Below are 15118 nucleotides of genomic sequence, written 5' to 3'. Positions count from 1 at the left end.
TAATGGAATGGACGAATCTCTTCCTCTATGCATTCACTCTCATTCGCAAGACTTGTCAAGTTGAAGACCGATCATGCCACCATGATTCAGATAGCTCCTCGGTGGCCGAGACAACCTTGGTACTCCCTTCAACTTCAACTCAGCAGCAGGGAGCCATACCTTCTACCAGTTTTTCCGTCTCTGCTTACACATAGTGAAGGATCTCTACTTCATCCCAACCTGCAGTCCCTGCACCTGACAGCTTGGTATCTTTCAACATAACTCCTCTTCAGTTTTCTCAACCTATAAGAGACATTTTAGAAGCTTCTAAAAAGCCTGCCACCAAATATGGACTAGATTTTCTACGTGGTGCATTTCTCATGATAAGGAGCCTCAAGATTCCTCCTTATCTTTTGTTCTGTATTATCTTTTGCACTTATCCATCTCTGGCCTCAAGTCTACATCGATTCGAGTCCATCTTAGTGCAATTGCTGCTTTCCATCAGCCTATTGAAGGGAAACCCCTCTCTGCTCATCCGGTGGTTTCAAGATTCATGAAAGGAATTTTGAATGTCAAATTTCCTCTCAATCCGCCTCCAGTGGTTTGGGATCTCAATGTTGGTCTTGCTCAATAGATGAAGCCTCCATTTGAACCAATGTCTACGGCTCATCTGAAGTATCTCACTTGGAAAGTGGTGTTTCTCATTGTTCTCACATCTGCTCGAAGAGTCAGTGCGCTACATGCTTTAGTTGCTGATCCACCTTTCAAAGTGTTCCATCATGACAAGGTGGGCCTTCTAACTCATCCTAAATTCCTACCTAAAGTGGTTTCAGAATTTCATCTCAACCAATCCATTGTTCTTCCAGTGTTTTTCCCAAGGCCTCATTCTCACCCTGGAGGATCAGCTCTTCATACTCTGGACTGTAAACATGCTTTGACCTTCTACTTGGAATGCACCAAACCACACAGAACTGCTCCTCAACTTTTTGTCTCTTTTGATCCAAACAAGTTGGGATATCCAATCTCTAAGCGTACCATCTCCAACCGGATGGCTGCTTGTATCTCTCTCTGCTATGCCCAGGCTGGACTGCATCTACAGAGTCGAGCCACAGCCCATAATTTCAGAGCCATGGCGGCTTCTGTAACGTTCCTCAGACCTACTCCTATTGAAGAAATTTGTAAAGCTGCCACCTGGTCCTTGGTTCATATTTTCACCTCTCATTATTGTCTGGATATTTTCTCCAGACGGGATATCCACTTTGGCCAGAGAGCATTGCAAAATTTATTCTCCTAAGTTGCCAACACTCCCACCATCCCATTCTGGTTAGCTTGGAGGTCACCCATATGTGAGAATAGGCTGCTTGCTTGTCCTGGGATAAAGCACAGTTACTTACCCTAACAGTTGTTATCCAGGGACAGCGGGCAGCTATTCTCATAACCCACCCACCTCCCCTGGTTGGCTTGTCTGCTAGCTATCTGAACTGAGGAGACTCACCCTGTGTTGGGCATGAAGGCACTTGCACATGGGCGGTGTGGCTGACTTAAAACTTCTGAAGTTTTCTACAAGCAAGTATGCTTGCGAGGCTGTCCACATCCGGGCTCCATGGATGACATCACCCACATGTGAGAATAGCTGCCTGCTGTCCCTGGATAACTGTTACGGTAAGTAACTGTACTTTTTGGTTACCTTAGTCTCTGCAAGAAAGATTTCAGATTTGCAGGCTCTCTCCTGCAGGGAGCTATTTCACGGAGTCAGGTGTTTTTCTGCGCAAAGCTTCTTCCTTTCTTCCGAAGGTAGTTTCCACCTTCTAAATCAATCATGAACTCCATTTGCCTACCTTTTAGCCTATGGAATCTGCAAAACAGGACAGACTTTTGTGCAAGCTGTATGTGTGTAGGGCCCTTCTCATCTCCCTGGAGATGACTATTGACTCCAGACTTTCTGATCATCTTTTTGTGCTGATTAGTCATTCAAAATGGGGCAGACCTGCCTTCAAAGCTTCCATTGCCAGATGGATCTGTATGGTGATTTCTTCTTCCTACGTTTACTGCGGGAAACAGCCTCATATTTCTCTTGAAGCACGTTCCATAAGAGATATATTGACCTCCTGGGTGGAGTCCCTGGCTGTTTTGCTTGATGAAATCTGTAGAGCAGCTATTTGGCCTACTTTACTAAGTACTACAGAGTGGATGTGGCAGCTAGAGAGGATACCACTTTTGGATCCTCTGTTTTGTGGGCAGGCTCATCTATCCCTACTGAGATGTCTCGCATTACTTTGATACGTCAGCTAAAGTATGGACTCCTGTGTATCTGCAACAGAACAACAGATTAGTGTCTTAACTCGACAATCTCAGATTTGTTAGGATACACAGGAGTCCATACTGCCCTCTGACTGTGGATTCCTTGTGATTTGCATGATTTCTGCCTCGGGCATTGCTGGTGTCCATCTTGGGACCTCTTCTTCTGTTTCTAAGATTAAGCAGAATCGTTATTACAGGAACAGGGGGTTTCCTTTTCTCTTTCCCCTTGGGAGGGTCCCCCTAGCCCCTGCTTGTTGCGCTTAACAGATTGGCTCATAGTTACTCATGATACTGATTTATTGTTCACTGTTTGCTTGTTAATTGTTTATTGATCATTGTTCTATTTCCTAAGTTTCAGAGCAGAACATAATATGTTTGTAGCCAGGAAAGTTCCCTGTGCCTCTCTTTTTTTCTTCTTTTTCAGTTGAGCTTGATTGCTTTGGAACCATCTGCAAAGAAATGCAGAGTAATGCATTTGGGGATTAATAATAGGAAGGAACCGTATATGCTGGGAGGAGAGAAGCCGATATGCACGGACGGGGAGAGGGACCTTGGGGTTATAGTGTCCGAAGATCTAAAGGCGAAAAAACAGTGTGACAAGGCAGTGGCTGCTGCCAGAAGGATGCTGGGCTGTATAAAGAGAGGCGTAGTCAGTAGAAGGAAGAAGGTGTTGATGCCCCTGTACAGGTCATTGGTGAGGCCCCACTTGGAGTATCGTGTTCAGTTTTGGAGATAGTATCTGGCGAAAGACGTAAGAAGACTTGAGGCGGTCCAGAGGAGGGCGACGAAAATGATAGGAGGCTTGTGCCAGAAGACTTATGAGGAGAGACTGGAAGCCCTGAATATGTATACCCTAGAGGAAAGGAGAGACAGGGGAGATATGATTCAGACATTCAAATACTTGAAGGGTATTAATGTAGAACAAAATCTTTTCCAGAGAAAGGAAAATGGTAAAACCAGAGGACATAATTTGAGGTTGAGGGGTGGTAGATTCAGGGGCAATGTTAGGAAATTTTACTTTACGGAGAGGGTAGTGGATGCCTGGAATGCGCTCCCGAGAGAGGTGGTGGAGAGTAAAACTGTGACTGAGTTCAAAGAAGCATGGGATGAACACAGAAGATTTAGAATCAGAAAATAATATTAAATATTGAACTAAGGCCACTACTGGGCAGACTTGCACGGTCTGTGTCTGTATGTGGCCTTTTGGTTGAGGATGGGATGGGGAGGGCTTCAATGCTGGGAGGGTGTAGATGGGTTGGAGTGAGCTTTGATGGAGACTTTAGCAGTTTGTACCCAAGCACAGTACTGGGTAGAGCTTTGGATTCTTGCCCAGAAATAGCTAAGAAGAAAAAATTTAAAAAAATTTAAATTGAATCTGGTTGGGCAGACTGGATAGACCATTCAGGTCTTTATCTGCCATCATCTACTATGTTACCAACAGTTCACAGTTCCAGGCTTTATTATCCGGTTCAAATTGTACTGGTTCTGGGTGCAGCTATACAGACTTATGCTGATTTGGAAATATACTTAATACAAATAAATTCACTTTAATAGCAACCTCTTTCATCAGTCAAAAAGGAAAAATAAAAGCCTAAAATATTTCCCTTTAAATAAGGTTTCTTTTCCACAGTTCAGCTGCCATTCTTTGCTCAGTCTCTGCAGCTTTTTGGTTCTAAGAACCTATGTCCAGGAGCCTCTAAAGCCCAGGGCTGGCTCTGGTGGCCTCCTTGCTCTAGCCCCTCTCCTTCTAGGCTTGGCACAACTACTGTATTTGTCTTAAGTGTTTGTTCAGGAATCTTCTCCCTCCTGACTCCCTGAATTACAAATTCACCACTGACCCAGCCTACCCTGTGGACAGTGGGTCTAAGAACCAAACCACCCTTTGATCTAATGGTTTAAGATCCCTCCTTCCGATTGTTCCATCTATCAGTGATGTGGAATGTCAGGTCACTGAATTAACTTAAGGCTTATTCCCTCTTTCACGTTAGTCAGCCTTAGCCCATCCCCCATTCACTGTTTTACTTGCACACAGGGATTCTGGGCATTATTTCTATTACTAGCCATACCTCACATTTACATATCAACCATTCACTCAAACACTCCTTCATAAGGACATGACTGTTTCTTTACAGTACTTTAGACCATCTTGATGCAGTTTGATTGGCTGAGAAGGCAGCTTGCTCAACTAATCAAACTGCATCAAAGGCTGGGGATTCACTGAATCCCCTGATGGCATGCTACAAATACCAGGATATATCATTTCAAAGCAAACTTGTTAGCTGGTCATATTACAATCAATAATAATAAAATCCTAGGCGCGCATGCGCACTCCTACCTCTGTGATCCCTGCCTTCGTGATCCGTAGCTCCGTGGCAGAGAAATGTTAAAGTGTGCGGCGCGTGGCAGTTTACTGTATCCTGCGGTGGTTACTGTTGTCCTTTCCACTGTATACAATACAACGTGATTCAAAAAAAAGAAAAAGGTAGGTGGGAGAAGGGGCATGATAAACAGACAGGCAGTGGGCAGGGACATTGACAGACAGACAGAAATATAGACACACACTCTAAAAGACAGGTAGATGGGAGTGAAAGACGGGTAGGTGCGAGAAGGGGCATGAGAAACATACAGACAGGGGGCAGGGAGATAGACTGACAGACATAAATAAAGACAACACATACAGGAGGACAGAAGGCCAGGGAGAGAGATAGAAAGAATAAAAAACCAGACAGCAGACAAGGAGTGAGTGAGAGACAGAAAAAAAGACAGACATATAGTGGCCAAGGAGAGAGACTGAAATAAAGATAGACAGATAGCCAAGGAAAGAGACAAAAAAAAGACAGACAGATAGTGGCCAAGGAGAGAGACAGAAATAAAGAAAGAAAGACAGACATACAGCGGCCAAGCAGACAGACAGCAAAAAAAGACAGACAGACATATAGTGGCCAAGAAGAGAGACTGAAATAAAGATAGACAGATAGCGGCCAAGGAAAGAGACAAATAAAAGACAGACAGATAGTGGCCAAGGAGAGAGACTGAAATAAAGAAAGACAAACAGACATACAGCGGCCAAGCAAACAGCAAAAAAAGACAGACAGACATATAGTGAAGAGAGACAGAAGTAAAGAAAGACAGATAGAAAGCGGCCAAGGAGACAGAGAGAAAGAAAGAAAGACCGACACATCTATTCTAGCACCTGTTATGTAACGGGCTTAAAGACTAGTTCCTATATATGTGGATTTAATAAGTTTGGTTATTTTTACTTTCATTTCAGCATACATAATCTGGAAACGCATGTTCTGGAGTCTCCTGTTCACATTGCTGCATCTGGGCTTAGCAGAACGCGGAAGAAAAAGAAGAGGATCAGTGTGTCTCAGTTTGAGAGAGAAGTAAAAGAAACATTTCCTCAAATACGAGGTAAGAATTTTGGCTTTGTGACTTATTTTGAAGAGCTTGTGGAAACAGCTATAATCTGAACAAACATGGAGCATCTGTGTAATCCTGAGCTTCATATGCTCCAATTCCAAAATGATCAGCTTAATCTTTAAAAAGAAATGGATGAGGATCAATGATAATGTAATGGCATCAGTATAGTTTTTGTTACATGACTCCAAAGTACTATATAAATTGGGGTATCACACACTTTCATTAGATCTAGGAATCAGCTCAAGAAGTTAAAAGTCAATGGTAGGGGGTAAATAGCACAAGCTTTAGGCCTGGGTCAATGGAGAAAAAACTTAATAAATTAGGCCCTTAATATCAGTTGAATGTGGATCCTCACCAATCACCTTCTAGCAATCCCCTATCCAGTAATACTCTGGCCAGTTCTCCAAGTTACTCAGCCCATAGCAAACCAATTCTATCTAGTATGGCAAGCCATACCTCCTGGCTGCAGCTTGTCCTTGCTGGTTAACAATGCTTCTGTTAACATCCCTTATCCCAGGACAAGCAGGCAGGTATTCTCACTAGTGGGTGATGTCATCCGACAGAGCCCCGATACGGACATCTTGCAAGCATGTCTTGCTTGAAGAAACTCAGAAGTTTTGAGATGCCCGCACCGCGCATGTGCCAGTGCCTTCCCGCCCGAAGGTCTGGGCGTGTCTCCTCAGTTCTTTTTCTTCCGCGGAGCTGAGAAGTCTATCTTCAATTTGCGCCCATTGAATCTCTTTTTTGCCTGCTATTTTGCCGCGGGTTGAGTTCTTTTGGCTCTCCTGTGCATTTATTTCTTTCTTTGATTTCTTTTTTCAAAAAAAAAAAAAAAAAAATAAAATTTTTTTTTTCCTTCCGATACCAGGTCGGCCGCGTGGCTGGGGCCCCGCGCCTTCAACCTTGCGGCGGAGCTTTTCCGGCCTATGTCCCGGCCGATTACCGGTTTTAAAAAGTGTAGCAAGTGCCAGCGCGATTTCGCTCACGGACCCTCATCGACGCTGCTTACAGTGTCTGGGACCGGATCACTTCCCGAAATCGTGCCGGCCTTGCTCCACTCTGACGGCGAGAGCGTTTAAGCGCCCTGTCTGCTGTGGGAGTCCATGTTCAAGATGGAAGCTTCATCGGGTCCTGCAGCTTCGACATCGACGGGTGCTTCGACTCCTTCCGCGAAGCCCTCTGCCTCCCCGGCTGCTTCGGGCCTCCTGAAACCGGCATCAGCGCCGGTGCCTTCCTCCGTCTCCTCGGAGCAGCTATCGACCCCGACAGTTCCACTGGTGGTGCTCAAGGTGCCGAAGTCTGGCAAGCAGAAGCACGCAGCACCGAAGGAGCGCGGAGACCGTGCGGAAGGGCCCCCTTTTGGTGCGGATCCCTCCATATCGGGTTCGTTGCGGTCCCTTCTGGAGGCTCAGTTCGTGGAGCTCATGCAGATCATGGGGCCTCGGCTGATTGCCACCATCCAGGGTGACCTCCCAGCTTCGGCTTCGAGGGGCGGACTGCCCCCTCCTCCTCCTCCTCGCCGCACGACCTTGTTGCTCGGTGAGGAGGAGCGGCGAGCGGTGTCCGGGTCCTCGAGGAGGTCCTCCGTTAGTGCTGTGCCTCCTCTGGAACCGATTCCCTCGAGGAGGGCCTCCCTTAGTGATATGCCTCCCTTGGAGCCCATCCCCTCGAGGAAAGCCTCGTTTAGTTACCTGCCTCCCTTGGAACCGATTACTCCGCCCCATGACTCAGTGTGGCGTCCACCTTCGGGGCCACCCAGTCCTGGGCATAGCAGGAAGCAGGACGAGTTCTTCCGAACCCCCTATCAAATCTGGGCGTCGTTGGGGGAGGCGCCGACTCTTCCGCTTCTGCGATCGACGGCATCGAGTCCGATCTGCTCCTTGGAGGCGTCTGACCCAGTTTTTCACAGACGGGCTCGATCCCCTTCCAGGCATTGAGAGGGGCATCGATCCAGACATTCTTCGAAGCATTCCTCTCGGCACTCGACCGTCTCGCCTCAGAAGAAATTGCCTCGGTTGTGGTATGCTGCTTCGACTGGGTCTCCTCCTCCGGGCCTGGAGTTCGAGGACCCCGAGGTTTTCTACTCGTCCTGTTGCTCGCAGGCCTCTCTGGAGCCTGAAGCCTCTTCTTCTTCTAGTCCGTCTCGCAGACCAGCGACGGCGGACCAACTGTCCTTTTCATCGTTCCTCAGGCAGATGGCAGATGACATGGACATTACTCTCGATGCTGGGTCTCGATATTCCAAGGAGTATCTCGATACCATGCACTTGCCTCGTCCTCCGGCAGAGTCCTTGCGGCTTCCCCTGCACAAGCTCCTCGACCAGACTTTCATGCGATGCTTCGAGTCTCCTTACTCTATCCCTGCGGTCCCTGGCAAATTGGATGCGCGGTACCGCACGGTGCATCATAAAGGCTTCGAGGGTCCTCAGCTTTCTCACCAGTCCCTCCTGATCGAATCCTCGCTCAAGCGGTCTCATCCTGGCCAGGTCTATGCTTCAGTGCCTCCGGGCCGCGAGGGCAGAACCATGGATAAGTTTGGTCGACGCATCTATCAGAATTCGATGATGCCGTCTCGAGTCCTGAATTACAATTTCCACTTTGCAGCCTACTTGGAATTTTTTCTACCTGTGCTTCGGAAGTTCACACCCTACATCGAGTCCCAGGCTAGGTTTGAGTTTGAGGAAGTGGTTGCTTCGCTGTCCCAACTTCGGCTTCAGTTAATGCAATCTGCCTATGATGCGTTCGAGCTCTCAGCCCGAGCGGCGGCCTGCTCGGTGGCGATGCGCCGGTTGGCCTGATTGCGGACCTTTGATATGGACCCGAATCTTCAGGACCGCCTGGCGAACGTCCCGTGTGCTGGGGCGGATCTTTTTGACGAATCCATCGAGACTGTCACGAAGAAGTTGTCTGACCACGAAAAGTCCTTCCAATCTATCCTTCGGCCGAAGCCTAAGCCTCAGCAGTCTCGACCTTCTCGCCCGCCGTTGATTTATCAGCGGCGTTATCAGCCGAGGCAAACCCCACCTGCGAGGCAACCGGCGAAGCGACAGCCTCCCCAGAAGGGTCATCCTAAGTCTCAGTCGCCTGCTGTCCCTAAGACCACTCAGCCTTTTTGACTGTCTCATCGAGGGCATAACCAACCTCATTCTGCCTCCCCCTGTTTTTCCCATCGGAGGGCACCTCCATCATTTTTATCATCGCTGGGAGGCCATAACAACCGACCTCTGGGTCCTTACTATCATCAGGGAAGGATACTCTCTTCATTTCCATCGAGTTCCTCCGGACCACCCTCCAAGAGAGTATCCTTCCAAGTATATCTTCAGGAAGCTCAGGCTTTGCTCCGGCTTCGTGCCGTAGAGCCGGTCCCGTCGGACCAACTGAACCAGGGGTTTTACTCCCGATATTTCCTTGTTCTGAAGAAGACGGGCGACCTGCGACCCATTTTGGACCTCAGGGTCCTCAACAAATTCCTAGTCAAAGAGAGGTTTCGCATGCTGACACTTGCTTCTCTCTACCTCCCTCCTCGAGCAGAACGACTGGTTATGCTCTCTGGATCTCAAGGAGGCCTACACTCATATTCCCATTCATCCGGCCTCTCGCAAGTTCCTCAGATTTCGGGTGGGACATCTCCATCTGCAGTATCGAGTGCTTCCATTCGGCCTGTCTTCGTTCCCCAGAGTCTTCACCAGATGTCTGGTGGTGGTGGCCGCGGCCCTCCGGAACCAAGGTCTTCAGGTATTCCCCTACCTCGACGACTGGCTGATCAAGGCTCCCTCGGCCTCAGGGGTCACCTCAGCGACCCTGTCAACGATTCTGTTCCTGCAGAGTTTGGGATTCGAGATCAACTTTCCCAAGTCTCATGTACAGCCGACCCAGTCTCTTCCCTTCATCGGGGCTGTCCTGGATACCGTACGTCTCAGAGCATTCCTTCCTCCTCAGCGCATGGATGCTCTCCTTCATCTCTGCCAGTCTGTGTCTTCTCGCCAGACCATCTCAGCGAGACACATGATGGTCCTCCTGGGCCACATGGCCTCTACAGTTCATGTGACGCCGTTTGCCAGACTTCACCTCAGAATTCCTCAGTGGACCCTGGCATCTCTGTGGACTCAGGTGTCGGATCCGTTTACTCGACACATCACAGTCACTCCTGCTCTTCGGCAGTCTCTACTCTGGTGGATGACCTCTTCGAATCTATCCAGAGGTTTGCTGTTTCATTTTCCTCCCCACCAGAAGGTTCTCACAACCGATTCCTCGACCTATGCCTGGGGAGCACATCTGGATGGGCTTCGCACTCAGGGATTCTGGACCTGTGCGGACTGACTCCATCAAATCAATCTTCTGGAGCTCAGAGCCATCTTCAATGCTCTTCAAGCTTTTCAACATCTGCTTCACGACATGGTGGTCCTCATTCGCACCGACAATCAGGTCGCCATGTATTATGTCAACAAGCAGGGGGGCACGGGCTCGGCCTCCCTCTGCCAGGAAGCTCTCAGAGTCTGGGATTGGGCGGTTCGCCACAACGCCTTCCTCAAAGCTGTCTACATTCAGGGGAGGGACAATGTCTTGGCGGACAAACTGAGTCGTCTTCTCCAGCCTCACGAATGGACACTCCATTCCAAGCCCCTTCATCAGATCTTTGCTCAGTGGGGAACGCCTCAGATAGACCTCTTTGCGGCTCCCCACAATTTCAAGCTGCCTCAGTTTTGCTCCAGGATCTACGCTCCTCATCGCCTCGAGGCAGATGCTTTTCTGCTGGATTGGGGGAATCTCTTTCTATATGCGTTTCCGCCATTCCCTCTCATTCAGAAGACTCTGGTCAAGCTGAAGTCCGAACATGCCACCATGATTCTGATAGCTCCTCGGTGGCACAGGCAACCTTGGTTCTCCCTTCTACTTCAACTCAGCAGCAGGGAACCGTACCTACTTCCAGTGTTTCCTTCACTGCTTACTCAGCATCAGGGGTCTCTGCTTCATCCCAACCTGCAGTCTCTCCACCTGACAGCTTGGTTCCTCTCAACGTAACTCCGCACCAGTTTTCCCAGGCGATGAGGGATGTCTTGGAGGCTTCCAGGAAGCCTGCTACTCGTCAATGCTACTCCCAAAAATGGGCTAGATTTTCTTCATGATGTATTTCCAATTCTAGGGAGCCTCAGCGAGCCTCCCTATCCTCTGTTTTGGTCTATCTTTTACATGTGTCTCAGTCTGGTCTCAAGTCGACATCTATACGAGTCCACCTGAGTGCTATTGCGGCTTTCCATCAGCCTCTACAAGGGAAACCTCTCTCTTCTCATCCTGTGGTTTCCAGATTTATGAAAGGACTTTTTCATGTCAATCCTCCTCTCAAACCGCCTCCAGTGGTTTGGGATCTGAATGTTGTCCTTTCTCAGCTTATGAAACCTCCTTTTGAGCCTCTGAGCAAGGCTCCACTAGTTTCTCACTTGGAAAGTGATTTTTCTGGTGGCCCTCACATCTGCTCGCAGGGTCAGTGAGCTTCAGGCCTTGGTGGCGGACCCACCTTTCACAATATTCCATCATGACAAGGTGGTCCTCCGCACTCACCCGAAATTCCTACCTAAAGTGGTCTCTGAATTTCACCTCAACCAATCCATTGTGTTTCCAGTGTTCTTTCCAAAGCCTCAATCTCAACCTGGAGAATCAGCTCTTCACACTCTGGACTGTAAACGTGCTTTGGCTTTCTTCTTGGATCGCACCAAACCACACAGAACTGCTCCTCAACTTTTCGTCTCCTTTGATCCAAACAAGTTGGGACGACCTGTATCGAAGCGCACCATCTCCAACTGGATGGCGGCTTGTATCTCTTTCTGCTATGCCCAGGCTGGATTACCCCTTCCCTGTAAGGTCACAGCACATAGGGTCAGAGCAATGGCAGCCTCTGTAGCCTTCCTCAGATCGACACCGATTGAGGAGATTTGTAGGGCTGCCACTTGGTCCTTGGTTCATAGGTTCACCTCTCATTATTGTCTGGATACTTTCTCCAGACGGGATGGGCAGTTTGGCCAAACTGTGTTACAAAATTTGTTCTCCTAAGTTGCCAACTCTCCCTCCATCCCATTGAGGTTAGCTTGGAGGTCACCCACTAGTGAGAATACCTGCCTGCTTGTCCTGGGATAAAGCAATGTTACTTACCGTAACAGTTGTTATCCAGGGACAGCAGGCAGCTATTCTCACGTCCCACCCACCTCCCCTGGGTTGGCTTCTCTGCTAGCTACCTGAACTGAGGAGACACGCCCGGACCTTCGGGCGGGAAGGCACTGGCGCATGCGCGGTGCGGGCATCTTGAAACTTCTGAGTTTCTTCAAGCAAGCCATGCTTGCAAGATGTCCATATCAGGGCTCTGTCGGATGACATCACCCACTAGTGAGAATAGCTGCCTGCTGTCCCTGGATAATAACTGTTACGGTAAGTAACATTGCTTTCCGGATTCAGTACGCTAGGTGTTAAAACCCTTCCTCCAATCTGGGAGTTGCAGAAATCCAAACACTTTTCTAAGCATATGCTCCTCCTACCTTAGAGAGAGAGTTAGAGCCCCCTACATTTTCAATTTCTGCAAGCAATCTGTGCAGAAGTCTTCTGCTCTGCATCTTTTTCTTATTTTTTTTGCTTAAAGTTCATCTTTTTTGGTGGCTTGAGTGCTGTGAGATCCCTTTACAGTGGTCCTCTGTCAGAGCAAAGGGTGCAGTTTTACAGAGCCAGACTGCTGCTTCACAGAGAAACTTCAGTGGTCTTGTAGAGCCAGCGTGCTGTGTGCCACCCTTCTTGAATTCAGGGTCCATTCCCCTGGGAGTTTGCTTGCCCTCTGACCTTGTCAAGGGTTTAAGCACAGGCTGTATACATCCTGAGTAAAAGTCCATCCGGGTTTCAGGGTACAGGCTGTGTTTTCCATCCCCAGTCGCGTGGAGTGGTTTAGTGGGAATGGAGGTTACAGTCGGAGTCCATCCAACTGGCAGTCTGAGATCTTCAAGTTTGGTAATTTGGAGCAGTTTGAAGCAGAAAATCCTTTCCTCCATTCAGCTGCAGTGTAACAGAGTTGACAGGCAGGTACTGCATAGACTGTAAGTACACCTCTATTATTTCCTATGGGAGCTTGGGGGGGGTGGTCTGTAGAAAGTGGTAAAAAACTAATTTTTCAGAGTTTCTAAGGGTAGTGTTCAGGTTTTCCACCTCTCCAAACCCCAAATCGCTATTTTAAAATTTTGGATTTTCTTTATTTTTGCCATTTTGGGCGCGAATTTGCTGGTGGTGGCCATCTTGGATTTTAATCGATCTTTTTTCCAAAGTTTTATTTCTGCCTCAAAACTCCTCAATTTTGTTAAATATTGTTTAGGATGCATTCCTCACCCCTAATCTGTTGAATGTGTACATTGATTGCGCCGGATCAGCAACCATGTACTGTGTGCTGCAGTGCGCTGGGGAGGGGGTAGGAGCTTCAGGCTTTGCCTCCTCCTGGTCCTCCAGAGCTGGGGAGCTGGCCTGGGTCATGGTTTTGGAAAAAAGTCTCACCCAGAGGCCGATCTTGAAGTGAGACGATGGTGTCCCTGCTATAGTGCTTGGGTTGGATTGTCAACTTCAAGAAGAGTCAGTTGGCACCATCACAGGGCCTTCTCTTCGACACTCAGCAGAGTCATGTATTTGTTCCCAAGCCACTCATAGAACCTTCAGTAGCAGATCAGAAATCTCCTGGATCTTCCAGCTCCTATGGCCTGGCATTATCTGCAAGTGCTGGGGTCCATGGCAGCCTCCTTGGAGATTGTCCCCTGGGCCAGAGCACACATGCACCCTCTACAGGACATCTCTTGGTGGTCTTCACGCATCATTCTTTTCAGATGCCATTTTACTGGACAGAATCAGCTCACAGCAGTCTGCATTGGTGGCTTCAGGGAGAGGTTCTCCACTAGGGCAAGCCAAATCTCTTATGATAGATGCCAGCCTGTTGGGTTGGGGCACTCACTGTGGGGACCGTTCTATTCAGGGGCAGTGGACTCCATGACAGAGGTGTTGGTCGATCAATAGTTTGGAATTTTGTGCAATTCCACTGGCATTACGTGCTCTCGAGCTCACTCTGGAAGGAAAAGCGGGGGAATATTCTTGTCCATCGCAAAGGGGGAGCAAAGCGCTCAGCCTTGATGAGATGCGGTTATTCAGATGTGGTCATCTTGAGGCTTTTGAAGTCCAAGAAACCCTCTATTATTGTTTGTTATGCCAAGGCTGGAAGGCTTTCCAACAGTGGTGTGCTAAGGACTGAGTGGAGTCTGAGTGGGCTCCCATTTTAGTGGTCCTGGCTTTTCTTCTGGCAGGCTTAGATTAGGGTTTGTCGGTAGCCTCCCTTAAAGTTCAGGTAGCAGGCTTTTCATGCTTCCGGGCCCCCAGGGGTTGTAGTTCGCTTACTGCTCATCCAGATGTTACCCAGTTTCTAAGGAGTGTGCTTCATTTGCAGCCTCCCTTGCGCCATCCTTTCCTTTTGTGGAATCTTAACATTGTTCTTCAGGGCCTTGCGGAAGCCCCATTTGAACCACTAAAGGATGCTACTCTTCTGGACCTGACGATTAAGACTGTCTTTCTGGTTGCCATTGTCTCAACACGGCATATTTCGGAGCTTCAAGCTTTTTCATGCAGGGACCCTTTCTTTGACTTACAGGTGCAGGCTCTGAGAGAAAGGATCAGATTTTACGCAAATTACAAAAGGATCAGATTTTATGCAAATTGAACGTCAAGAGAATCTTGCTCCATTGTTTGGAGAGGACTAATGATTTCTGTCTGATCACCTCTTTGCCCTGACAGCCCTGCCTTGGTGTGCTAGGTTGGCATTTAAGACCTTGATCACCTGTTGGTTTCATATGGACATTTCCATGACTTACATGCAAACAGCCGCCAGTTACCCTTAAGACCCACTCGCCTAGAAGTGTTGCTTCATGGGCAGAGTCTCACGTGATTCATCCAGATTAAATTTGCAGGGCATCTACTTGGCCTCTTTATACCTTTTATGGCCCTCTTTATACCTTTTCCCAATTTTCTGAGTGCATGTGGCGACTCACTTTGATACTGCTTATGGGATCTCAGTATTGTGGGCAGGATCTTCTGTCCCTCCCTAGACGCTGACATTGCTTTAACTAAAGCTTAATTTTATAGACCGGGTCTTCAGCCAAAAAGGTGCTCGACTCGGTTTATAATAATGTAAGTATAATACATAAATATAGAAGAAGAATGTAATCTAGAATGGCTTAGTTTCCAAAGTGTTTAGTAAACAAGAAAGTTTTCCAAAATAAAATGAAGGGGCCTAGACTTCTAAGTGAAAGTGGTATGTCACCTAGCATACTGAATCCGGAAGGGACATAACAGAATGGAAGATTAGGTTTTCACCTTCGATAATCTTCTTTCTGTTAGTCCCTGGAGGATT

The 15118-nt window shown here is 48.1% G+C and overlaps 1 protein-coding gene across 8 annotated transcripts in view; it reads left to right on the top strand.

Annotated features, from left to right (window-relative positions):
- Positions 1–15118, top strand: part of CENPT (centromere protein T) — an 822208-nt gene that overhangs the window by 331208 nt on the left and 475882 nt on the right. For all 8 annotated transcript variants that reach the window (XM_033941803.1, XM_033941802.1, XM_033941796.1 and 5 more), the window contains one exon: positions 5552–5694. In XM_033941803.1, coding sequence (XP_033797694.1) covers positions 5552–5694 — 143 coding nt within the window. The remainder of the gene's footprint in view (positions 1–5551; positions 5695–15118) is intronic.

This window comes from Geotrypetes seraphini, chromosome 4 (assembly GCF_902459505.1).
Source record: "Geotrypetes seraphini chromosome 4, aGeoSer1.1, whole genome shotgun sequence".
In the NCBI taxonomy this organism is placed as follows: Eukaryota; Metazoa; Chordata; class Amphibia; order Gymnophiona; family Dermophiidae; genus Geotrypetes; species Geotrypetes seraphini.
This window is presented reverse-complemented; position numbering and strand designations above follow the sequence as displayed.